At 36.2% G+C, this 26,551-nt stretch overlaps 1 protein-coding gene and 1 long non-coding RNA gene across 2 annotated transcripts in view; both read left to right on the top strand.

Moving 5' to 3' along the window:
- Window positions 1-23,687, top strand: part of LOC127948620 (complement C3) — a 39,613-nt gene extending 15,926 nt beyond the window's left edge. The window contains exons 11-41 of the mRNA XM_052545191.1: window positions 78-230; window positions 312-515; window positions 657-848; window positions 930-1,082; window positions 1,170-1,299; window positions 1,716-1,787; window positions 2,808-3,011; window positions 3,261-3,363; window positions 3,772-3,860; window positions 3,966-4,105; window positions 4,376-4,588; window positions 4,709-4,769; window positions 8,469-8,552; window positions 14,493-14,696; window positions 14,777-14,852; window positions 14,988-15,147; window positions 15,717-15,800; window positions 15,885-16,041; window positions 16,230-16,393; window positions 16,481-16,639; window positions 16,818-16,877; window positions 16,961-17,051; window positions 17,161-17,209; window positions 17,494-17,584; window positions 19,375-19,464; window positions 20,471-20,576; window positions 21,225-21,314; window positions 21,567-21,647; window positions 21,889-21,972; window positions 22,126-22,261; window positions 23,411-23,687. Coding sequence (XP_052401151.1) covers window positions 78-230; window positions 312-515; window positions 657-848; window positions 930-1,082; window positions 1,170-1,299; window positions 1,716-1,787; window positions 2,808-3,011; window positions 3,261-3,363; window positions 3,772-3,860; window positions 3,966-4,105; window positions 4,376-4,588; window positions 4,709-4,769; window positions 8,469-8,552; window positions 14,493-14,696; window positions 14,777-14,852; window positions 14,988-15,147; window positions 15,717-15,800; window positions 15,885-16,041; window positions 16,230-16,393; window positions 16,481-16,639; window positions 16,818-16,877; window positions 16,961-17,051; window positions 17,161-17,209; window positions 17,494-17,584; window positions 19,375-19,464; window positions 20,471-20,576; window positions 21,225-21,314; window positions 21,567-21,647; window positions 21,889-21,972; window positions 22,126-22,261; window positions 23,411-23,552 — 3,822 coding nt within the window. The 3' untranslated portion in view covers window positions 23,553-23,687. The remainder of the gene's footprint in view (window positions 1-77; window positions 231-311; window positions 516-656; window positions 849-929; window positions 1,083-1,169; window positions 1,300-1,715; window positions 1,788-2,807; window positions 3,012-3,260; window positions 3,364-3,771; window positions 3,861-3,965; window positions 4,106-4,375; window positions 4,589-4,708; window positions 4,770-8,468; window positions 8,553-14,492; window positions 14,697-14,776; window positions 14,853-14,987; window positions 15,148-15,716; window positions 15,801-15,884; window positions 16,042-16,229; window positions 16,394-16,480; window positions 16,640-16,817; window positions 16,878-16,960; window positions 17,052-17,160; window positions 17,210-17,493; window positions 17,585-19,374; window positions 19,465-20,470; window positions 20,577-21,224; window positions 21,315-21,566; window positions 21,648-21,888; window positions 21,973-22,125; window positions 22,262-23,410) is intronic.
- Window positions 8,560-14,083, top strand: LOC127948624 (uncharacterized). Its single transcript, XR_008152133.1, has 2 exons — window positions 8,560-10,114; window positions 10,356-14,083. It is a non-coding gene; the product is annotated as an uncharacterized LOC127948624 (long non-coding RNA).
- Window positions 23,688-26,551: the final 2,864 nt, after the last annotated feature.

Below are 26,551 nucleotides of genomic sequence, written 5' to 3'. Positions count from 1 at the left end.
GTTATAGGAAATGAGCAACAATTTCATCAATTTATTAACAGAGATCACTCTTGTTTTGGACTACGTTTTAAAAAAAGGTCTATGTAACAAATCCTGACCAGACGCCTGCTGTGAATGTGGAAGTGGAAGTGGTAGCCAGTCAGGGGGCTGTCAAAGGTAAAACAAAACACAATGGCATTGCGAAGGTTACAGTCAACACTCTGGGAGGATCTTCTACACAAGAGATCACTGTAAGACCTGCCAAGATGTGCAATAAGCTGTTTATCTACATTTATGTATTGTCTGTGTGGATCAGCATGCTTTTTTTTCAGGCAAAGACCAAAGATCCACAATTAACAGACATTCAGCAGGCAGTGAAGAAGATGACAGCTCATGCCTACATTCCCAAAGATGGCTCCAAAAACTACATGCACATTGGTATTGATGCTGCTGAGCTTCAGATGGGTGATTCAATGAAAGTCTTTCTGAACACTGGACAGAGTCCAGGAGTCAAAGATCAAGACTACACATACATGGTAAATATAATTGTTATTTCTTATTCATCTGTATGACAAATGTAACAGTTAATTGCATCTATGTTTGATTACTACCACAGCTTGTGTTTAAAACCACACAAAGCTGCTAACGATATTTGTACTCATCTGCTTCCTTTTCAGATCTTAAGTAAAGGTCAGATTGTAAGCGTAGACAGGTTTAAGCGAAGAGGACAATCTTTAGTGTCTCTGCTTGTGCCTGTAACCAAAGAAATGGTGCCATCCTTCCGCTTTGTGGCCTATTATCATGTGGGCTCATCTGAGGTGGTGTCTGACTCAGTCTGGGTCGATGTGAAAGACACTTGCATGGGAAAGGTGGGTCAACCATCACAAGAAGTAGCTGATGTGTCAACTAGGTCTGTTTTTTCTGACACATCATCTCTTGTTTAATTACAGCTCCAAGTTAAGGTTAAGGAAAAGATGAATACCTATGACACAGGAGATGAGGTGAAGCTGGAAATAACTGGAGATCCTGGAGCTAAAGTTGGTCTGGTGGTGGTTGACAAGGCTGTGCAAGTCCTTAATAAGAACAGACTCACTCAGACTCAGGTGAAGGATCCTCTTCAAACTCCACAGTGTAACATGATGTTTTTGGGCTATAACACACATCACTGGTGTCTTTTTTTGCACCTCTAGATCTGGGACGTCATAGAAAAGCATGACACCGGCTGTACAGCAGGAGGTGGGAGGGACCGTATGGGGGTTTTCACTGACGCAGGTCTGATGTTTCAGTCCAACACTGCAGGAGGCACCAACATCAGAACAAGTATTGTTATTATTATTATTATTATTATTATTATTTCTACTACTATTTTTATCATCTTATTCTACAGTTTTATTCACTAGACAAAGAAATTTTCAAGGGTAACTTAGCTGTCCTTCAACTAAGGCATTTTTAATCCCATTAACTGTACTTTTGGCTTTAAATCTGAGGTGTCTTACACTAGTAAGTTTTCTTTTTTCTCTCACATGTACTTTGTCCCTTTGTTTCTTTTGTCTTTGGTCAGATCTTGAATGTTGTACTGTAACTTTTCTCTTATTTGTCTCCCCATGTCTTAGTTCTGTGGTTTTGGTATATACTTGGATTAAGTTTACGAAATATGTCTTATTGCTCTTAAATTCTATAACATCACCCAAGTATATTTACAATAAAATAATTAATTCAAATTAATTGTCCTCTAGTGCCCGACTGTCCCAAACCTCCAATGAGAAGACGAAGAGCTGAGAGTCTCCAGAAGATCACTAGTTCACTGAGTGAGAAGCTACATTTGCACAGATTTTGCTCTTACAATTCAAACCAGAAAGGATATTTTGCTTTTTCTTAAGTCCCTGATATACGCTGGGGAAGTCGTGGCCTAATGGTTAGAGAGTTAGACTCGCAATCAAAGGGTTGTGAGTTTGAGTCTTGGGCTGGCAGGAATTGTGGGTGGGGGGAGTGCATGTACAGTTCTCTCTCCACCTTCAATACCATGACTGAGGTGCCCTTGAGCAAGGCATCGAACCCCCAACTGCTCCCCGGGCACCGTAGCATAAATGGCTGCCAACTGCTCCGGGTGTGTGTCTGTGTGTGTGTGTGTGTGTTCACTGCTCTGTGTGTGCACTTTGGATGGGTTAAATGCAGAGCCTGTATTCTGAGTATGAGTCACCATACTTGGCTGAATGTCACTTTCATACTATTTTTGTTCTTTGCTTAGGAGTAATGGATATGTAATTATGTGCTTCATGCTTTCCTCCCAAAAACAGAATATCGCAAAGAATAACAGTAGTGAGAAAACAGCAGTTAAGAAAGCACAGGGTTATAGCAATGTGCATGTTTGCTCCAACTCAGCACTCTAGACAAGACATGTCACGTTTATTCACATTGCACTTTACACAACACATTGCTTTAAGGCAAACAGCTTTACAGCATTAAACTGTGTAACATTCTACTAGTATTTTTACTCATGTCTGACCTCAATAGAATAAAGAGACAAAATGGTCCAGAGAAGATTTTCACAAGATTTTCAGAGCCACACCTACCTATAATTGTCACAGACCAATGGTAGTCTGAAGCTGTTAACCAGTCAGAAAGATTAAGTAAATTTAGTTTGGCAAGATGTTTCGAATGATTTATTTATTTATTTTTATTTAAGTATATCGGGAACTTTACTATGTTAAAGATCCAAAGCTCTTTTAATTTAGGTCAACTCAGTTCTCAAACACGTTTTCATGTTTTATGGATTTCTGTAGTTCTCATTCTCCCCTCATTGCTCTACACTAACATTGTCTTCTCAGCTGAAAAATACTCTGAAAAAGCTGAACTGAAACAGTGCTGTGTTGATGGGATGAGGGAAAATAAACTCGGCTACACGTGTGACCGAAGATCCAGGTACATAGTCGATGGAAAAGATTGTGTAGATGCCTTCCTGCACTGCTGCAACCAGATGAAAACCCACAAGGACATGGAGGATAAAGAGGAGGAGTTGATTCTGGCTCGTAGTAAGTATAGGAACGGATGGCTCCGCTAACTTGTGCAATGTTTTCAATTCATGAAATAAATTGAGAATGAACCATCAGATTCTCACTTGGACAAGGATCTGGTGGCAGTGATTGACAATGGTATTTTGAGTCTCGGGTAGTTTGGAAAGTGGTGATAATGGATGATAGTGAAAGTGGATAGTCACTAAAGAGAAAAATGGTGAAATTATTTTTTCCTTTTTTATCTCTCTTCTTGATCTGTTGCAACAGGTGATGATGAAGACGACTATTATACAGACTCTGAAGAGATCGTGTCACGAACACAGTTCCCTGAGAGTTGGCTTTGGGAGGAGATTGAGCTATGTGACAAATGGTGATTTGGAGACATTATATAAGTCTTAGAATATCCCATGATCTCAGCTGACAAGTTCATGACTTCCTCCGAAAATGAGCATGCATTGTTTTTCTATTATTTTTTTATTTTATGCATTTTATGTGGCTCACTCTAGAATGTTTACTTTTGCTCAACAACATGCAATAACATCCACTAACAGTTAATAGATAAATGTTAATTGGTACGGATTAGGGATATACAACAGTACTGAATGTGCTTATATTTAAAATAAATAAATAAATGAACATCTGAACCTTGCCCTGGTAAAACATAAGTCTTTGTTAGGCTGGTAAACAAAGTTTGAATTCTACTTCAAAAGTTTCTAGTTTTACTTGTGATTTCTCATATTCCATATTTGTATTTTCTCATATATATTGCATATTCCAGTGAAATACCAACCAAAGAAAAGGTGATCTACCTGAAAGACTCTATCACTACCTGGCAGATCTTGGCTGTCAGTCTGTCACCAACACTTGGTAAGGCGAGCTGCAAACCCAGAATACATGCTCTGAAAAACAACATTAGCATCCAGGATCTGCTGCTTTAAGAACTTCTGTGTGTGTCTGTGCTCCTCCTCAAAGGCATCTGTGTGGCAGAACCTGAGGAGATGGTTGTTTTTAAAAGCCTTTTCATTGACCTCAAGATGCCTTACTCAGCTGTGCGCAGCGAACAACTGGAAATCAGGGCCATTATTCACAACTACACCCCAAAGAAGCAGAAGGTAGATCAGATTTAATATTAAAAATGTATTCAGTTTTTATGTACATAATAGCCATACACGTTGTAGTAAACATTTCTGCTGGAGTTAAATCACTTAGATCTCTGAGCTGATCTTGACTCAAACTGAAGAAAAGTATAAGATACTGTTCTGTGCTAAAACAGAAATATATCCTATCATCTCACATTTCATAACAAAGTTCATATGCATTTAGTTTGGAAGTTTTGTCTAGATATTTAAGTGATTTAAATCTCATTTACCTGTTTTCACCAGGTTCGTGTGGAGTTCATGGAAACAGAAGATGTCTGCAGCTCTGCCAGTAAGAAAGGCAAATACAGAACGACAGTAAATGTTGACAAAGGCTCCAGCATATCCGTGTCATATGTGATTATTCCCATGACACTGGGAAATCACATGATTGAGGTGAAAGCTTCAGCATATGATTCAATCTACACTGATGGAGTGAGAAAGCCGCTGAAAGTGGTGGTACGTCTGATGTCAATTTTTCATTTCACTTGGTCATACGTATCATCAATAGATGTTGGACATATTTTCAATAGATAAACTAAAGCATCATGGTTAGTTAGCACTCTCTTTCTCTTTCAGGCTGAGGGTGTGCTGGTTCCATTACAAAGAGAAAATGTGGAGCTCAATCCAGCTAAGAATGGTGAGATTTACTGTGGACCACATAAACTTGCACTCAGTCACAAAATCCAGTGAATTAATGTGATTTTACCTTTGGCCAGACAAGACAAATAATTATGAATAGACCTGCAAGCAGCAATTATGGGGTTCAAGCACACAAGGCCTTTAAGGTAGTTTGTTTTTAGTGTCTAGGCAAACCTAGATGAATGGCTGACAGTAAAAAAAAAAAAAAAAAAAACATTTAAAACGGAGAATAGGCTCACAGATACATACACAAAAAAAATGAAATGGTTGAACTATTATATTAATATTCCAATAAGCATTCTTACAAACACACATACATGCAGAACCAAACATACATATACAGACATACATGCACACATATTTTGTTTCAGATGTAGATATCTGACATAAACGATAGGTGACTCAATTCTTATTGCAAGTTTTCTTTTTTTAGGAGTTTTTATGTCATTTTCAGGTTTCACTGTAATCATAATTTTGGCATAATTGTAAAAAATAAGATAACTGTATGAACTAAATGGTAAGCCATGACTAAATGTGATTTTAAATGTTATAACAGTGATGTTATAATGTCTAAGCATGAATCCATCAAATCTATGAACAATACTGTTTTAATGCATGTATTGAGCCCATTAGTGGTCTTCTGCTGACATCTAGTGGTTATAATTGCAATTTCTCATACAACACCTTATAACCTTTATAACTATTATAGTGTTATTTTATTTTAGTTTTTTTCCCAATTTCTCTTAAAGTTTGCTTGCTTGTTTAGAATGAAATTATGCATCGTTTTACACAGTTTTGAGAGACAATGTGGGTTCTCCTTTGGGATTTTAGGCTTTAGGTACACAATGTAAAGAACATATTATAAAAGAACTGGTTTATATTTGATTAAACGCAAATGTTCAACGTTTTCTTTTTTAGTTATAATTATTGACCTAGAGAATCTACAGAATAGTGCTGCACTGATTTGACTGATTTTGAGTTAAAAAAACAGGACTGGTTCACAAGTAGTTGAGGCAATTTAAAATATTGTGTTTCTGAAAGCTTTTTAACTGTTATAGCTTCACCTATGGTCTGATCTCCATGCAACTGTGCTTACTTGTTAAGAGTCATCTGACACATTTTATCACCAAGTTTTGTAAAGTTTTGAGATTTTGTTTACGTTTTATAGGCTTTGGGGTATAATGTTTTCTAAATGACCCTGTTATAGCTAACCAAATGACAATTTTCCTTTTTGATAATTATTGATCTTGAGATTCCAGAGAATATTACTGCAGTGGTTTGAGTGAGCTTATGCAAAAAAATAAAATAAAAATAAAAATAAAATAAAATAAGAATTGTTCACAAAAGTAGTTTTTTTACATGATTGAGACTATTTAATAATTGATCTCATTGACAGCGATGGTTTTTGAGTCAAAGGTTCTATCAAATTATATCAAGTTCTATCAAATTATATGCATATTGTGTGGATATGTGAAACAACATGTCATTATAGAGCCAAAAAAACTCATAAGAGCCAACTAGTGGCCAATTTCTTTAAAATGTTTTACATAACTTTAGGGCCACAAGTCAAACATGTCCACTGAGTTTTGTTTTCCGATTGACCTCCGTTAACCTTGTCAAATAGGTGCTCAAACTTCATTGGTTAATGGCGACCAGTTTTCTCAAAGGTACTTGTGCCACTTTGGACAAGACACTGCATACCAAATTTCAAGTTTATCGGACCAATGGTTGGGTAGTTATAACAAAGTCTTTTTAGGCAAGTCGTGCCACTCGGCCGCCATCTTGGCAATGCCTCCGGGCAGCTATATCAGACTAACAAGATCAGGCTCCTATCTAAATGAATGGGCAGAGAGTCAGAACTGCACTTTCACTGGTCACCAGGACATAAATCTGCATGTATAGAAACAGGAGTAAAACATGATAAAAATCACTGAAAAAGTTTGATGACTTTGCCCCAAAATAAGGTTTAAAAAAACTTTTCTCCCACAGGTTATACTTTTACTAAGCATGGGCAAGGGTTCATGACACCAACTTAATTTACATCTCTATCCAGAAGTATTTTACTTAGAATGTAAGGTAACGTTTGTGGTCAATATAAAATGCTTTAACTGGTAGTCTGGTGCCTCCCAAGTGAGAGCTGCACATTTTTTTTTTTTTTTTGACCAAAGATTTAAGTGAGTTTGGGAAAGATATCAAATTTCATTAATTATAGACGTTTTCATAAAATTGGTCCTTGACTTTCTGACATTTTGGTGCCCCATTGCGATAGTGATAATCATTGACATTCACTGTCCAGAGAACATTTCTGCAGTAGTTTGTTTCCAATAGTGCGAAGAACCTAGGACAAGTTTGTAAAAGAAGGTTTTGGATAAATTTGCTGAAAAACCAGGGCTCCTAGACCCCAAATCACAGTGACCACCACAAATTTGCCCCGACCCAAGGATTCTAAAAATCAAAAATTTTGGATTCTACGGCATGCGGTTTGGGAGCTATGAACAAATACAAATTTTTGATCACTGTAGTGCCCCCTATTGGCTAATTGTGATAAGACATTGGTAACTTTTCCCCAAATCGAGCTCTATTATTTGACCAAGTTTCAAGTTTCTAGAATTTACGGTTTGGTCTGCACGATCAGTTTTAGGCTAGAATAATAATGTGTGGTTAGAGAGTTTGACTCTTAATCCTAAGGTTGTGGTTTCGAGTCTCGGGCCGGCAATACCACGACTTAGGTGCCCTTGAGCAAGGCACTGAACCCCCAACTGCTCCAAGGGCACCGCAGCATAAATGGCTGCCCACTGCTCCAGGTGTGTGTTCACTGCTGTGTGTGTGTACTTTGGATGGGTTAAATGCAGAGCATTAATTCTGAGTATGGGTCACCATTCTTGGCTTTATGTCACATCAAACTTTACTTAATAATAATAATAATAATAATAAAAATCCTAACAATTACAATAGGGTTTCAGCAGCTCAGTCATGGTATCGCCGGCCAATAACCTTAGGGTTAGGAGTCAAACTCTCTAAGCACTAGGCCATGACTTCCCCCATGTGTAAATATAAGCTCAACTCTGAGCATGCTTTTGCAAAAAAAATCTAGTGCTAGAAGTCAGATACTACAAAAAGAAAGTGCCGCCACATGATTCCTGTGTCCTTTATTTACAAATATTTGTATTAGTAATTTCATAGTTCAACATACTGTATATATGCATAATTGGTGTGAAAAGCTATAAAAGACAGCTGGGAAGTCATTTGATGTTATGGTCATGGTGTTATGGCTGATCTTGCAAATGCCCTGTGCAGAGTAAATTTTCAAAAGAACATGCTGATCTGTTTAGTGAGAGCAAAGAATGGCTTCTCGGTCAGTATTGCTTTCTTTGCCATGATTTCAGTGAGGACATACAATATACATTCATGTGATTCAAAAAGGAAGGTGTTGTCACCATATAGGTTCACTGGAGGCATTTCTGAATGCAAATGTCCATGAGCTTGAATGAGCATGGTGCTTAAGATTTATCAACAATGATTACTTACTGGTGTTCGTAAGAACCGGTTAACTTTTCTACACACTGTTGATAAATTAGGTCCCTGATCTTTTCTTGCTCAGTACTCACCAAATGTGTACAAAATGTGATCAGAACATGACTCATGACTCTTCCTCCATCTCACTGTTCTTCTCTGTTTCTCATCCCAAATGGTACAGGAGATAAACCTATTCTTCTTAGAGGTGCAATACCAGCTGATTGGGTTCCAGACACACCTGCTCACACGTACATCTCAATATCTGGTAAGGAAATAGATGCTTTAAATTAATTAGTGATTTGTTTTTGCTTTTTTAAGGTAAATAGAGGTGAAGTCTATCTACAATTATAATGCCATTTTTTTTTTCATGTCCACAAAAAAATTGTTGCAACTTTCCCTTAGCAAAAAGTAGTATACTTCAAGATTATTTTATTAAGTTTACTTAAGTAAAGTTCAAGTATACTTTTAAGTATACTTTATGTAGCAAGTATACAAAGTGTTCTAGTGTTCAAGTAGTATACTTGTAAGTGTATTGTTTCAATACTCCTTGGGACTAAATCGGCCCACTTTCTAGTATATAAAATATACTTTTAAATATACTTTAAGTATAACAGTAGCAAACTTTGAGTACACAACTAGTTTACCTCTATGTTTGTAGTTTGTACTGCAATTATAATAAAAGTGAACTTGATTTACGGATAGTTTACTAATTAAATACTTTGCACACTTATACTGCAAGTATAGTCATAAGTTTTCTTTAAGTGAACTTTATATCATACTTTAAGACTACTATGTCCCTATTTAGGTTTGAATTTGTATAATTTTTGTTACATGAATATCTGAGCATGCAAAACATACAAAGAAAGAACAGTGTCTTATACTTACAAAAAGTCTAAATATATTTAAGCTATACTCCTAGAATGTGTTTTCATTGTTTTATGGTAGAGGGTGCTAGTATGCATCTTCTGTACAAAATGTTCAAAAATACACGAGTGAAGAAGAAAAAGAAACACCACCCAGCAGGCAGAGTACATCAATGTGACGTCAGGAAGACGTTGGACTCCAACTAATCCAACGTCAGTCAGACGTCATATTTTGGTTGAAAATTAAAGTCGGTTTGACGTCTAAACCCAACTTTGTTTGACGTCAAACTCCGACATCAGACAGACAAATTTTGGTTGGAATAATCACCACACTGCAACAAAGGGTGAAATGCATGACAGCACATTAAAGGGGGTTGAAATGCTATTTCATGCATACTGAGTTTTTTACACTGTTAATGAGTTGGATTCCCATGCTAAACATGGACAAAGTTTCAAATATTAAGTTGTACGTTTGAAGGAGTATTTCTGTTCCAAAAATACTCCTTCCGGTTTGTCACAAGTTTTGGAAAGTTTTTTTTTTTTCGAGTATGGCTCTGTGTGACGTTAGATGGAGCGGAATTTCCTTATATGGGTCCTGAGGCACTTCTGCCGGAAGAGCGCGCGCTCCCGTATAGCAGAGCACTGGGAGCACAACAGACGTTCACTGATCAGAGCAAGAGCGTCGCGAAATGTCACAAAAGAAGTGTGTTTTTGGTTGCCAGGGCAAGACAACCCTGCACAGATTACCAAAAGAGAAACAGCATTAAGGGACCAGTGGATGGAGTTTATTTTTACAGAGCATCAACGGAGTTGTGCAAGTGTTTTTGTTTGTTCCCTGCATTTCGAAGATGCTTGTTTTACAAACAAGGCCCAGTTTGACGTTGGATTTGCACATCATTTATTTCTTAAGGATAATGCAGTCCCAACGAAAAAGGGTCACGATCGTGTGTTGGAACCACATGCGGTGAGTAAAACTGCTTCAAATATCTCTGTGTTGTTAACTTAGCTATCGGTGCATAAACACATCAAGTAAACAACATGCGATGTTGTCATCAAACTGCACTTTCCACATGTACAGCTTAAAAAAAAAAAAAAAAAGACGACAAAGTGGAACTTAGTCATTTTCCATAACCGCTAAGCAAATATATAGTTTCAGTACATACCACAGAGACGTTGTTGCTGATGCTGCTCTTGTTAAATTTCAGCCTCTGGGTCTGTGTCACAGCTTCCAGACGCTCTCAACCCAAAAGCCTACTGGCGCTCGTGATTCTTTAGTTCCGCCCACACGTCACGCCTCCAGACGGTCGTGTTTTTCCGGGAAAAATCGGTACAGACTATCTTTCTCTTATGAATATAATAAAACTAAAGACTTTTTGGAGTTATGAAAGATGCAGTACTACTCTATAGGTACTCAAGATTAACAGGATATTGAGTGAAAACGAGCATTTCACCCCCCATTTAAATATCTCAAGATCTCAGCAGAGGAGGATTAAACAACTCCACAAACAGCATTACCAGCTTCACGTATTACTAACCAGACTGACTTTATTTCTGTCAGACGTCTACAAAAGCTCTTATTGAAAATTAACAGGGGTTTAACTCTAATGTGTTTAATTTCCATAACAGCATAACAGTTAAACACCATAACAGTGATTAGTGTTTCCATTAGTTGAGCTCTTAACACTTATTATATGTTTTGGCTTTTGTGGCTGCTATGACAGTTTGTTTGTCAAGCACATTTGCAGCATCAAAGAAAGCTAAAGTGAAATGAGATCAGATGATGGCTGTTTCCTGTTAATGGTTTTATAATCATCATGAAATAACCTGATTCGCTGATGTTTTTAATCTAACAATTATGTTGTTCCATTAGTGCATTAATATTACAAACCCTGTGTATCTGCCACATGAGATCCAGCGGTATTATAACAGTCAGTTAAAATCTTTTAACAAGCATGAGCTCAAAAACTTAACCTACGCTGACACACACAGATATCAACAATCAGCGTATGAATCTCAACAATGGTAACATGCTTCATGCAGCAATGCATTGGGAGCCATGTGTTGTATACTATCCCAGCATGCATTGCTGCATGAAGCATGTCACCATTGTTGAGATTCATATACTGATTATTGATGTCTATGTGTCTCGAAAGCTTTTTCTCCCAAAAAAATGCAGAATGTTTGATCTGAGGGAAGAAAGTATTTTCTCTTGAATATTGTTCATTAATAATAAATAACCACTTTGGGTCAATGACAATAAAAATAATTTTCCTCAATAATTTTTTTTTCATGATGATGAAAACTATATCACCTTATTTTTGTTCATGGCTCCTTATAATAATAAATTATATGTTTTTGTAAACACTATTGCAGGAACCACAAACGTACTAAGCCTAGAGTCAAACTACCCAACTAAAGCAAACACTGATCACAATAATGGTGACCAAACATTTTCAAATAAAACATCAACATCTAAACCTCTTTTAATTCTCAAAAATAACTTCTGTAGACATCTGACAGAAATAAAGTCAAACTGGTTAGTAATAAGTGAAGCTGGTAATATGTGTACTGCCATGCATTTCACCATTTTTTTAAGTTTTTTGGGGTGGGGGTGTTTATTCCAGGCAAAATTCAGCATCTACCCAACATTGGAGCTTGAAAACAACCCAATTTTCATTTTCAACCAAAATCCAACTTCTAACCGCTATTATTATGTTTGCGATATCAATCACTGGTCGATAACCATAATGTTTGTATAAACTGTAGGTAACAACTGGTAAAATGTACGTCTAGGTCATAAAAACCATAATAATACCTACACTTAAATATGTTCTTCTCAGCCATGTCATCAATTGCTCTTGAGCGAAATCTCCTCATCCGTTGTCTGATTGGAATTTTGCAAGGATTTCTGTGTAGTTAAAGTGTGCGTAGCCTGCATCTATCCACTTTTTCTTTTGTAACTTACCCACATTAACGTGTTTAAAAAAAGAATGCAAACCGCTAGAATGAAATGTTTTTGTTTACACTGTAAAAAGTGATTCTCTATATTTATTCAATAAAATTGTGTAAAAATGTTAAAAGCAATATTATTCATTAAATTTAACACATTTTCATTAAGTAGAATTAACCATTCAAAATGAGTAGAATAACATGAAAAAATTAAGTAAAATTTACACAAAAATATTGATTTCACTGGATAAAAAAATAAAAATAAAACACTATTCTAAAGAATACTATGTTATGCATGCCAGGCCAGTAGTAAACACTGTTTTGGGGGCCTTACAACCTTTTAAACATGATGCCTTTATTATATCTATGTAAGCAACAAAAATGTGAATTTGTAAAAAGGTTGACGTCATGTGATGTGACAAGTCGGTTCTGGGGCATTTTGAGTTATTCGCAGATTCTGAAAGTGTAGTCTCCAAGCTTTCCAACGATGTGTAACACATGGAAATCTGATAATATTTGGAGAAGTTGTGGCCATTTGAAGGTAGGGACTCAAAAAAGCTCAAAAAGCAGAAAATAGCCTCTAAAGATTGTGCCGTTCTCACCTGTTCTCACTGCTGCGAGTGACAATGGGGCTCATTTACATCTCATTTAAATAAGCCATACCCCCTGTAAAGCTGCTTGGTTGCATAGCAACGACAGACACAACTGGAAAAATCGGCCGCATACTATTAATAATAAAGGACAATGTGCATTGTAAATGTCAGTAATTTATCTTTTTTGACTTTTATAAAAATGATTTAGAGGCTGAAATATGTGAGTTTTATCTTTTTATAAAAAAATCTTTAATCTTTAAAATGTGGCCATCATTTTTAATGTTATTATTTTAATGTTTATGTAAACAAAAAGTACATATTGATGCTAATTGTATTTGTTATTTGCTGGTTTTCAACATAAAACTTGGTGAAATTATTTCATTTCGCACTTTCTCTTTGTCGGGGTCTTCTTTGTGGATGTAATCTCCGAAGTTTGCACTGTCCGTCTGTTTGCCTCTAAATGTTACGGATTTTCCCCATTTCTCTGTCTTTATCCCCATCAAATGTTACTATCGATATAGCCTCTGATATCTTACAGTCCAACTCGTCTGACGCCAGTTCAATACATTCTTCCTCGGTGTCATCTTCGCTCAGTTGTAGATTAGGGATATTATACAGTCTTATTATGCCGCTTTCATCGTCGCTCATATCCTCTTCAGAATCAGTGAGCGCTTGTTCATAAGCATCCAGATTGTCGAAGAAGTACTTCAAAACATTTTCGGTGTAATGGCCACGGTTCAGCTCGTCTGCGATCATCTTTGCGGCGCACATCTTCATTGAATTTTGATATCAGCTAGAGCCGGCCAGAGTGCTGCATATTAAGTAGCCACGCTTCCCTCGGAGTATACGGAACATCACATTTATATGAATGCATTAGTGAGAGCGATTGCGTGTGTGAATTATTTCTACATGGCTGCATCTCTCTACTAGTAGTGACACTGTGGCATTTAGTAATCAACAAATATATGCTTAAACTTTTCTGTTTCTAAGCTATTTTATTGAGAAATCACAGAACAGCATTGACAGTACATATCTGCGCTGAATGATTCTGTGCGCTAGCCTATGTGTGTGCCTTACAGTGCAGCAGCACATTAGATTAGAACAGCACTTAACTTAACTGTACAATAAGCTGTTTAGAATGTGCATTCTCCCGTTCAATTTCGAGCATCCAGTAATATGATCACACATGTCTTGTGGAGCTTTCGGAGTATACATTTATTTGTCATTGTAACTGTTTGGATTGGAAAGTCTTAACCTCTGCTTAATGATGTAAACGGGAATCATTCAGGAGCCGTCCCAGCGGAGGGGAAAGATTTTACTCTATCGTTTTATTCCAAGCAACAGAAAAATTGAGCATGCGTGTCATGCGCCTGTCTCTCAATGGGAGGAAGCCACACCCTATTTTGGAGTTCCCACCCTTATTTGGAGATCTCCAGGCTGCAGTTATACCCTTCTCAATTATTCCAATTCCCGCGCTCTTGTGTCGAGTCAAACCAGCACAAACCACAGCGTGGGTGTGTCCACTACTGGAGGAAGACCTGGAAATGTGACGGAATTTCGAAATTGTGATTTTTCCGACCATTAGAATAAGTTATGAAAATAAAAATTTATGGATTGTATTATGGATCACACCTAAAGAATATCCAGATCCACTATTTACAGTCTGAAAATAATACTGATTGTGCTGTCAGTTTAAAACCTACCTATCAAACCAGTGTTGAAAGTGTTGCAGAAATGACAGCTCATTGTAACAGAGCTCATTTAAAAACAGAATACTCAGCCTGAATTTCATCCCTTCAGGTGAGGAGATCGGTCAGACCATCGAGCAGGCCATCAGTGGAGACTTCATGGGTCGCCTTATTGTCCAACCCGGTGGATGTGGAGAGCAGAACATCATCAGAATGACTCTACCTGTCATTGCCACCCATTATCTGGACAACACCAATCAGTGGGAGGCTGTTGGCATGGAGCGCCGTACTGAAGCCCTTAACCATATCAGAACAGGTGATTTAGATGCTCTCTTGAAAACTTTAGATCAAAAACAGATAATAAGCAAATACATATTATTTATTTTTTGTATGAAGGTTATCAAGGGGAGTTGAGCTACCGTAAAACAGATGGTTCCTATTCTGTATTCCAAAGCAGCCAAAGCAGCACATGGTATTTTAATTTCAATCAATTGATTTGTTTCATTTCATTCCCAGTTTCCCCTGCAATAATTTATTATTATTGTTTTTGAGATTATTGGTAGCAAATCTTAACTTTTTAGCATAATTTTGCTTCTGTCTGTTAAAGGTTGACAGCATATGTGGCCAAAGTCTTCTCCATTGCCTATAACCTTGTTACTATAGAGGAAAATGTGATCTGTAGCGCCCTCAAGTGGCTGGTTCTTCACAAACAACTGCCAGACGGCTCCTTTAAAGAGGATTCAGCTGTGGGTTCATCAGGAATGGTGGTAAGTTTAATGTCATTATGACAGACTGTATTTAAACTCGCCTGTAGAGGAAAACAATGGAAACTAGCAGTAGAACTGCATTAAGTAATTACGCTGATCTACAATTAATGTTTAAAATGGAATAATACGTTTACATGCTTTTGTGCATTTGTAAGATACAGAGCCCCTAAGTGGAAATGGTGATTTGAGGAAAAATTATATTTTCGAGTGACAATAAAGTTTCTAGGGGGACTGCATATGTTTGATGAATGAATGCAAAGTTTCTGAGTGGAAATGAAAAGTTTGGTGAAAGAACACAAAGGGATTTCAATTCTCTCTCACTATCTCTCTCTCTCTTTCTTATGAAATATGAAACCAAAGCAAGATGGGTTTGCAATACCTATAGGCTTCTGCCACTATCCTACAATATTTTATAGTCCTGCAGTCCTTGAGAAATATTTTAGCAAGCTCTTTTAGCAGGCATGGTTTGCTAATTTAATAATAAACTCTTTAAAAATTTTTTTTTTTTTTTTTTTTTTTTTTTTTGTGAAATTCTCTTTGGTTGTCCTTCATTCCTGGGTGATGTACAGGGCAAAAATGCAGATGGCTCTCTAACAGCCTTTGTTGTGATTGCCATGCAAGAGGGCAGAGAGATCTGTGCTGAATCAGTTTCTGTAAGTGCACCTCTTCCACCACTGTGTTTGCCAGAACTATACACTCTTCCTTTTGGTTTTAACTTCTAACATACACTTTTATAGAGTCTGCGAGAAAGTATCAGAAAGGCTGTTTCCTTCTTGGAAGGTCGACTTCCACAAATGACCAATCCTTACACTGTTGCGATGGCATCCTACGCCATGGCCAATGAGAACAAACTCAGAAAAGACATCTTGATGAGACACTCCACCCAACAAGAAGGTCAGTCGAGTCAGCAAGCCATGAGAGAGAGAGATGCACTTTGCACCAGTACTCACTTTGAACCAAGCTTACATAATGGAACAATAAAATTACAATGCTGCTTGTTAATGTGTAAAATGTTAATGGAACAAGTACAGAGGGAACAGCAAGACAAGCCTGTTTCTAATCCCGTGTTGTGTTTGAAACAGCCGGTCTGTCCTGGATTGTCCCTGGACAGCGTCATATCTCACTAGAAGCGACGGCTTACGCTGTGCTGGCTCTTGTGAAGGCCAAAGACTTTGATAAAGCAGGAGAGGCAGTGCACTGGTTGGCCAGACAACAGGAACACAATGGTGGTTATGGCACCACACAGGTACATCAACACCTCATCTTCCGACTGTGATAAACACTGTGACTGACACTGCAGGACAGGTATTGAATGCTTTTCTGTCTTTTCTAGGCGACCATCATGGTTTTCCAGGCCGTGGCTGAGTATCGCACGCAGGTGAGGGACCAACAAAACTTCAATCTGGACGTGGAGCTGTCCGTGTCAGGAAGAAGAAAACCTGTCAGATGGACTTTTAAAAGAGAAAATGCACATCTTATACGGTCAGACAGGGTGAGGAGTAAAATGATTTGCTGCTCATGTCAGTTTTGTTTTTCTTGGATTATGGGAGTTTAGTTGTGCATCATCCATCATTTGTATTGTCTATGTCATTTAATAGTAATTATTATATATCATATCTATTATATTATGGATTTGATTACTCTGAGACTCAACAGTGTTCACTCCACAGGTGGAGATAAAGCAGGACTTCAATGTGACTGCTAGAGGAACAGGAAAAGCCACTCTCTCAGTAAGTGTCCATGAGCGTTTAAACAGTCAACAGAAAGATTAAAGTGTGTGAACATCTAATCAGAGACGGGCTGCTGTGTTCAGGTTCTGACGATGTACTACGCCAGACCTGCTGTGAAGAAGTCTGACTGTACTTTCTTTGATCTGACTGTTAAAATGGAGAAAGACGATACACGTAAGACTGAGTTCCTGCCCTTTCCATACAAAAAAACCCCCTCCAAAACATTGTGTTGGTTGTTGGTTTTAATTATAACCATGTTTTATTTTTATTTTTTTATCTTTAGCAAATGAAGATGGAGCCATTGAAACTTACAAGCTCACTATGGACTTCTAGTATGTAAACACATATTCTAATAAGTTTCTTTTTATGTCAAGAAACTATTTTATTTGTAATTGATCAGCATTTGCTTATTTAGGCTTTAAATTGCTTATCATCATAACTACATAAAGACTCGCATTACAAAGAACATTAACATGTTCATTCATAGATGAGCAGCTCTGTGTTACTACAATATAATAGCTTCTCAGGTTCACACCAAAAGCTTTACTTGATGAAGAAGATGGAGCAAACTACAAAACCTGTTAATAAAATCTGCTCTTGATCTCCGATTTCACAGCTACAAAAGTGATCAACGCGATGCCACCATGTCTATTCTGGATATTGGCATACCGACCGGATTTTCTGTGGATAGCGGAGATCTGCAAGAGGTATTGTGATACTTAACCAATGAAGTGATGCCTCCCATCTGTATGATTTAAAAATTATTAATTTAAATTACACTATTCTAGAACATACTAGAAGCAACCCTTAATCTGGCTTCGGTAGCTGTTTTAATCTAAACCGCTATCACTAGCACGGTTCTTCATTATTATGTCTGGCTGTTACGATCAGACAAGATCAGATGCCAACAGAATTCTGTTGTACTTACAGCTGAATTTTACTTGTTTTTATGAATTTCACCGTTTTGACACAGTTGAGCTGCATTAACACGTCTGAAGCAGAGTTGAAGTTAATGAGATAATTAAGAAGTTAATTGAGTTATGATTAAGCATTATTGAAGACACCTGATGTTAACAAGCAGAATCACCAAACGAGAAAATCACAATTTGTGTATCACCATTATAGTGGTCAGTGTTTGCTTTAGTTGGGATCTTGGCTTGTAACTTTTTACTTATAAAGTTTGTTTGTCAAACCAAGAGCAAAAATCATCGTGTGTTGATGATTATGTTTTAATGTAATCGTTGTTTGACATGAGTCACTGAACTCATTTACAGTCTTTTCTCAAAGTAAAACTTCCATTATTGATTGTCACAGCTTTGATTCCACAATGAAAAAATCTGTATTTTCTATACATTTTGTAGTTATCTCTTGCAAGTGATTCTGATTTTTTTTGTATTAAAGAATTTTAATTTTAGGCACACACAGATAACAATAATCAACGTATGAATCTCAACAACGGTGACAAACAGCATATTCAGATAAACAGACCAACTATGAACATCACAAAACTAGATACAACAAATGAACATAAAAACAGCAAAAGTAAAATATAGTTAGAATAAAAAGTTAAAAAGACAGTTCAGCTCATAATTAATTCATGCCGCAATGCATGATGGGAGCCATGGATTGAGTTTTTATTGGCTACAACATGCTTTTTTGATGGTCACCGTTTTTGTGATGCTCACACTGATTCCTGATGTCTGTGTGTCTAAACAAAAGACTTCTTTTTTACGTAGCACTAACTATTAAAAACATGTCATACTTTGTCAGAAATGCTGGGTTGCTTACTTTTCTTTTTCACTTAATTTATGTATGCAGTAAAGAAACTTAAACTCAGGCATTCAGGTCACTCTATAACAAATAGCTCAACCCACAATCAATGGCACACATGATTGCCTTTGCTGTGGTCTGTCTGTATGATATAATTCAATCACCACAGCCACATAAAATCTAAAGATAATAACTGAAGGGTCAAGATCCCAACTAAAGCAAACATTGACCACTATAATGGTGATACCCAAATTGTGATTTTCTCGTTTGGTGAGTCTGCTTGTTAACATCAGGTGTCTTCAATAATGGTCAATCATAACTCAATTAACTTCTTAATTATCTCATTAACTTCAACTTTGCTTCAGTGTTACTTTTAACACTGCTTTAGTGTTTATATGAGTCCACACTCAAGAGTGTTAAATTAACACTGGGGATTTTGCTGTGCAGTCTCCTCTTTGTCTCTCCACATCAGCTGTGTGTGCTCTTGCCACAAGGATGCACTGTTTTATTTCAAATAAAATCTCAATACATGTAAAAACAGTGCATCATCATATCTTAAATTGTGTTCCAAGGATAAACAGAGCTTTTACGGGCTTTGAACAGCATGGGGGTATAAATGATTTATACAGCATTTTCATTTTGGGGTGGAGTATCCCTTTAATGTGACTTGATCGTGCATCACATACAGGCAGGACATAAATTGTATTTCTTGTTTCCTTACCCTCAGTTGTCCACAGGGAAGGAGAGATACATTCAGAAATTTGAGATGGACAAAGTGCTTTCAGAGCGAGGATCCCTTATCCTCTACTTAGAAAAGGTATGTCTGCATACTATCAAGTATGTGTTTTTGCTGTATATTTCTATAAAATATGCTTGATTCTGATTGGCGGACAACGTGTTCATTAATATTCAATAGCTGCACATCCACAGGGTTCCATGTGACTCTGTGCTCATGTTTGTGTACCGTGTGGCCGACATATTACCTACCTTTTATAGGTAGGTAAAGTACCTACCATATTACCTAAACGCCTATGCGTTTTAAATTATGGGAGGCACTTCCGGTTTGGGGAAGTTCCACTCAAAAAGACTGCAACAAATAATTTCAAATCAGAAGATTGCGCTACAAATAATTATCAAGTGTTTTTGACTGAATGGGCTGTGCATTTTCTTTAATTTTGTATTTTCAGAAGTTAGGAGAATGATGCTACATTTGGTATATTACTGTGACATTGTATAACAACGATATCTATAGCATAGCTATTTTCAGCCCGCTGCATTTTCCTCCTAAATAGTTTCATGTTTCCTTTGTATTCTACTGTAAGCAAATGAAAAATGTATACAAATAGTATGAATTTGTGGCTTGTTCTCCCGATTTCATTTACAATATAAACCATGGAATGCACTAAGAGTCTTTTTTATTTTTAGATCTAAATTACTATAATGATATTTAACGCATTCTTAATATTGCTGCAGATAGAAATAGGTTCTTTAGAAATTATTCATGGTATGTTGATAGTAATTTGTTAATGTTATTACACTTACACTTTTAAATCGTAGATGGTTGAAGGGTGAGTAAAATAATGGCACCTCAATGCTCCCAATTTTTGAAAATGCTTATTTTTGCATTCATAGAATGAAACTTTTGCTGATTGTTTACAGTGTAAATGGAAGTTACTCCCATAATTTGTGCAAAGCGATACGGGTCTTAGGAAAAAGGTGGATAGTCATATTTCTTTGAACTTACTGCAAATATTAACATGTTGCGTCTCCAGTGTACAATATGACATGTAATTATACATTTGCTTTGATTTCTGTTTGATCAGGTTTTGCATAGAGAGACAGAAAGAATTGCATTCAGAATGCACAAAATACAAAATGTGGGTCTGCTACAACCTGCTGCAGTCACAATATATGAATATTACTCCCCAGGTAAGCTATTGGTACACACACACACACACACTCATTAATATTTAATTAAACTGGACACCTCACATTAATATACTAATTAAGTTCCATTATTTATAAAAACAAATATTTTTGAAAAATAAACACTATTCTTTATGCCATACATATATTAGGTAATATAATCTTAATTAAAAAATATATATATTCTAAGCAGATATTGTAATATTGCTGCATTATGGGAAAATATAAGTCTCACATGACTGTAACTTGTCAAAAACAGAAAAAGAAAAGACAATAAAAGAGAAAGAAAAGATTAGCCGCATCATTGTATAAAGTCACTTTTTTCACATTCAGAAATAAGAAAATAATGTAAAGTGAAAAATTTGCAAACAATATTAGCATGCATTTTAGTTCCCCTCACACCACAACAAATCCTGTAATGGTATATTAAACAGAAATTACAAATACAAGTATGAAACCAACATAAAATATAGCGCCATTTATTATAAACAACATGAATCATAAACAGCATGCCTAACTTTGTTTGTGTGAAATGCACTATACAAATAACCCTGTGCTCACGTAACTTATATATTCCAGAAAATTTGGTAATATGGTCATTTGATGAAACATTTCTGTGTGATCCATATCTATTTTGTGTGTGATTTTCAGATGCACGCTGTACAAAGTTCTTCCACCCTGACAGGGAAGATGCCGCTCTATACAGACTGTGTAAGGGAGACCAGTGCCAGTGCGCAGAAGGTATTATCAGCCACAAAAATACTTTCATGTGGTTCCTTGAAGTCCACTTATAATGTTAGCCTGCAAAATCTGTCCTAAATGTAGTAGTGAAACAGACCAGTCTGGAAGACTGCTGAGGTTGAACTGAAATGATCTATTTTACCAGGTTTAAGCCTTGGAGAAGTTATGATTTATTTTAATCTGAAATGTGAAAGAAGAGAAATTCAAGTGTGTATGTGCCTGTATGAACATTATTAACTTCTCGAAACACAGAGGACTGCAGTTACCAGAAGAAAAACCACGTTGAAGATGATGTGCGTCTCAATAAAGCCTGTGAAGCTGGCATGGATTATGGTAAACACATTCAGTTCTGTGTGTTAATTCATGTTTTCATACTTCCAGAAATTAAGATTCACCATTTACTCAATTGTTTCTACCTTAATGCTCCAGTTGTTCGTTCCTGATGGGATGCAATATAAAAGTGATATACTCTGCTCTCTTTATAGTGACTATGTCTGTTAATTCAACATAATCACATTTTTTGGTCTGACCCTTATAGTTCCATATGTAGATAACGATATAATATGCTTTACAGTTTATAAAGTCAAGGTGGTGGGGATGGATCTGAAAATGGTCACTGACATCTATCAAATGAAGGTGGAAGAGGTACTAAAAGAAGGTACGGTTCATTGTTTCCTCCACTGATCATGAAATTCACTTGAAATGTGTCTGATTCCTGTTAAATGTTGTTGTCTTTCTCTAATACATGCTCTACAGAAGGCTAAATTGGACTGAAGTTGAATTGTTTCCTAAATGCTGTTGTGTCCTGCAGGTACTGATGAGAATGTTGAAGGGACAGTGAGAGAATTTTTGGCTCGTCCCAGTTGCAGAGAACATTTAGGATTGATAAAAGACAAGTCGTACCTCATCATGGGCAGATCTGTTGACCTGCCAAAGCTCGGGGGAAGGTAGGTGTCCACTGTGTGTCTTCAAGATAGCAGGATTTGCCTGAGGTTTATGCATCTGAAGTCTGTTGAGTGTTGTGCATGGCTTAATGATGTGACTATATTCTTCATCTAAAATTATGCTAAGTTCTGTTTTATGTTATTAAAAGATGTGTCAAAACTTGGAGATAGGTAAAAGACTTGAATGCACATCTTTTACGATCAATACTTTTTTTATTTTTCAACTGACATATCTGCAAGGCTGATATATCAGCCCATATCTGACATTTTAGTTTAAAGGGGTCATATGATGCTATTTAATTTTGTCCTTTTTCTTTGGAGTGTTTCAAGCTCTTGGTGCATGAAGAAGATCTGTAAAGTTGCAAAGACCAAAGTCTTGAATCCGAAGAGATATTCTTTATCAATGTTAAGACTCTACCATGCCCCCTGAAATGGCTTGTTCCAACACGCCCCAACATCTCTACGTCACTATGTGGAAGTATTTGCATAATGCCTCCCAAATGTTCACGCAAATAAAGTAGGATTGGTTTCAGTAACTGCAGTTAGTGTTGATCCAGTCATGTCAGGGAGATGTGTGTGTATCTAGAAGAAAGAAAAAGCACTTTATTTAACTGATGGTAAAACTAAGGGCACTATTAACTGTATACATTTATTTTGAAAGAAGAAGCTTGAGATTATGGAAAGGGGTGTTACATTTCTGACGAGTTCTTGCAGTGTTCGGCCAATCACAATGCAAAGTGTCAATTGGCCAATCAGAGGAGACTCCGCTTATCGGAAGGAGGCGGGGCATAGAGGACCTACAATAATGTACAGTATTAAAAAAAATGATGTGTTTTTTGAACATTAAAGCATGTTAACATATTCTGTTACACCAAATACACAAAATAATGATCTTTAAAGAGCATCATATGACCCCTTTAAATATAGGCATTAGCCAATACTTTTGTCTGATTGGCCGAAATGTTGGACTTTTATTTTGAAGAAATGTTTTATTAAAAATATAAAATTTTATTTTGGAGAATTTTTTTTTTTTTTTAAGTGGTGTAAACGTTTTTCAAGAGTGTATGAAACAATTTTATTTTGACCCTTGTACCAAGTGTAGCCAAGTTTGTAATTTTGTATGTTCTGCTTTCACTTTTCTGTTGTTTTTAGTCTGCAGTACATCTTTGGAGAGCAGACCTGGGTTGAATACTGGCCTACAAGAGAGGAAAGCCAAACTCCAGTACACAGAGATCGATACATCGGCATCACTGACCTCCGGAACAGCCTTCTCACAGAAGGATGTGCTACATAATCATATAACCAAAATGTGTTGATTACAGAAAGTTAAATGTCATCTCTTACAAACTTTTCATGAATCTTCATAGTATTGTTTGATCCAAATACTTATAAATACTATTACTGACTGAATAAAAATATATAATGTTTATTTTGGAGTGCCTGGCAAAATTATTAATTTAATTATTATTACATTTAGGGTATTAATTACAAATCCAAAATTTTCATTTTTTGTGCAATACTTTGAAACTGTTTAGCTGTTTAATAATCGTAAAATACACTGCAGGACATTTTTAATACAACCCAAAACTGGAATAATCACTATTCAAATTGTAAATATTCAGTGGAGCCTTCAGTGGAGTCCTACATGAATAAATCCACCTCGTAGTACCATGATAATGATGCCACAGCTATATTTCTATTACACATAAATTCGGTATAACTGAATTCATCACAGATAGGTATCTCATGCAGATTTATTTGACCCTGGTAACACGATTGCTGAAATATGGTTGCATAAAAGCTCTAAAAAAAAAACAAAAACAAAAAAAAAACATACACTGCTAGACCAGTGCAACCAGAGAAAATCTGTGAAATGAAGAGAATAGACCATTGGAAATAATTGAATGCATATTTATGGAAAAGATATATTAAAACTAAGTCAGTGATTCTGATAGGGTTTAAGCCAGCAGAGTAGGCTTTGCTCTGTCGGCCCACCACTGCAGAAATGACTGCCAGTGTAATGTCCATATTGCAGAAATGTACAGTAATAGAGGTATGTCAAGTCTTGCAAGGTCTTCTTTATTTATATAGTGCTTTATAAAATACAGATTGTGTCAAAGCAGATACCCACCTAGAAATGTTTAATGTTCTAGGAACGTTTTCAGCGGCTAGTTTTATTTTAGTTCCCAGAATGTTCTGCTAAAAGTTAGGATAACATTATCTAAAAACATTCTAAAAATATCTATTGATAACGTTGTTACAACATTATTCTCTAACATTCTAATAAAGCTTCCCATCACACTAGATATGGACTGACATGGCTCAGAAGTCAAATGTTGGTTGAAAGTGAAAACCCAACCCCTGTTTGGTGTCAAACTCTAGCGTAAATAACTCCAAAAACAGTATTACCAACTTCACTTATTATAAACAAGATTTATTTCTGTCGTAAATGTAAAAATGTTCTTATTGAGATTAACAGAGGTGTTGATGGTTTATTGAAAATAATAGTTTAGCTTGATGTCACCATTATGGTGATCAGTCCTTAGACAGTATGACTCTTTCAGTTACGGTTAATTTAACTGCTGTAGCTATATTTGTTACAGCAAAAACAGTGATTTTCCTCATGTAGTAATCTGGTCAGTATGTTTTATCTGGAGTTCTATGCTATTAATTAAATATTACTGACTATAGCAGATGCAATGCATAAGATCTTGCAAACTTATGTCATATTTTGTCTGTTCTTTTTAAATTACATTGTTAATGAACCAGAGAAAGGTTAGACACACAGAGACCTCAAGAATTACTGTAGGGATCTCAACAATGGTGACATGCTTCATGCCGCAGTGCATTCTGGGTGACATGAATGAGTTTTGTGTGATGTACCCAGAATACATTGCAGCATGAAGCATGTCACCATTGTTGAGATTCATACACTGAATCCTGATGTTTGTGTGACAAGAAAAAAAAGTTTTTTTTTTTCTTTTCTCAAATCATTGAAATAATCTGCTTTAAGTTCAGCTTTGTCTCAGGCTATTTAGCCATTAAGTTGCTTTAATAATTAATATGCAAGTAACACTGTACATTAGATTTGGTAAAAAAGGGTAAAACAGACCACATATGTGATGATGTGTTACTCATCAGCAAGCAACCAGCACCATCAAACCACATGTTTTCTTGCCGTTTTTGCCACAATAAAGATTACAGCAGTTAAAGAACAACACTGACAAGTCAAGTGTCAAATTGCACAACTAAAGCCAACACTTACCACCATTATGGTGACATCAAACCAAACTATTACTTTAAACAAGACAAGGCAAGGCATCTGCTTAAATCTTAATTAGAATGTTAGGGGCTAATGTTCTAATAATGTTATTAATAAACATTTTTGCAATATTTTTAGAGAACGTTATCCTATCTTTTGAGAGAACGTTCTGGGAACAAAAATAAAACTACCCACTAAAAACATTGTTAAAACAATCATGGTAATGTTCTGAGAACATTTTTAGAACACAAAAATTTTAGCTGGGATCACAGTGTTAATACAAACAAGATTCAAATCTACAGTGTTAACTATGTAAAAAGTGCATCAATAATGCAAACAAAATTCAAATCTTGAATAGTATTTATAAAACTGGCAGACTTTTGTGTCATATTTTCAGTTCATTAATAAAGCTTTTCCTATTCTAGAGGTGTCATATTCGTGTAATGTGCCAAATGATTGTGTTTAGTAATGTAAACTGTATTTTGCAATATTAGCCAAATATGTATTCATTAATCATCACAGCATCATATGTTCTGCCTTTGTCTATCATGAAAAAGTTGTGGCTGCTGAGCGATTGTCACAGGACTTGCATACAAAAGTCAGTATGGAAACTAGAAAAAGATCCTACGAGTCTGTAAGAAAGATCCTACAGCATAGTTCAGTTTGAACTGTTAAACTCTTGTCAAACAATTTGTCACTCTAAAAATTTAAACATGCCGTAGATGTGACACAAATTATAGAAAAAATACCATCCTGTGTTCATCACACACACAGTGGGGAAAATATTTATATGACTCTCTGCTGATTTTGTAAGTTTGCCCATTATTAAAGAAATGAAGGGTTTGTTGTTTTTATGGTAGGTTTATTAAACTCATAGAGATCAACCAAAAAAATTCAGAAAAAAACAAACAAACAAACAAGCAAACAAAAAAGCATTATATAAAGGCACCACGTTTGTGGTTATCCTATTAAAATAGTGTGAATTGCACAAATAAAAAAATTGATTTTCAAGATTAACATGCACTGCAAAT

Source organism: Carassius gibelio, chromosome B1 (genome assembly GCF_023724105.1).
Source record: "Carassius gibelio isolate Cgi1373 ecotype wild population from Czech Republic chromosome B1, carGib1.2-hapl.c, whole genome shotgun sequence".
Classification (NCBI taxonomy): domain Eukaryota; kingdom Metazoa; phylum Chordata; class Actinopteri; order Cypriniformes; family Cyprinidae; genus Carassius; species Carassius gibelio.
The sequence above is the reverse complement of the archived record's forward strand: the minus strand, read 5'-3'. Positions and strand labels throughout refer to the sequence as shown.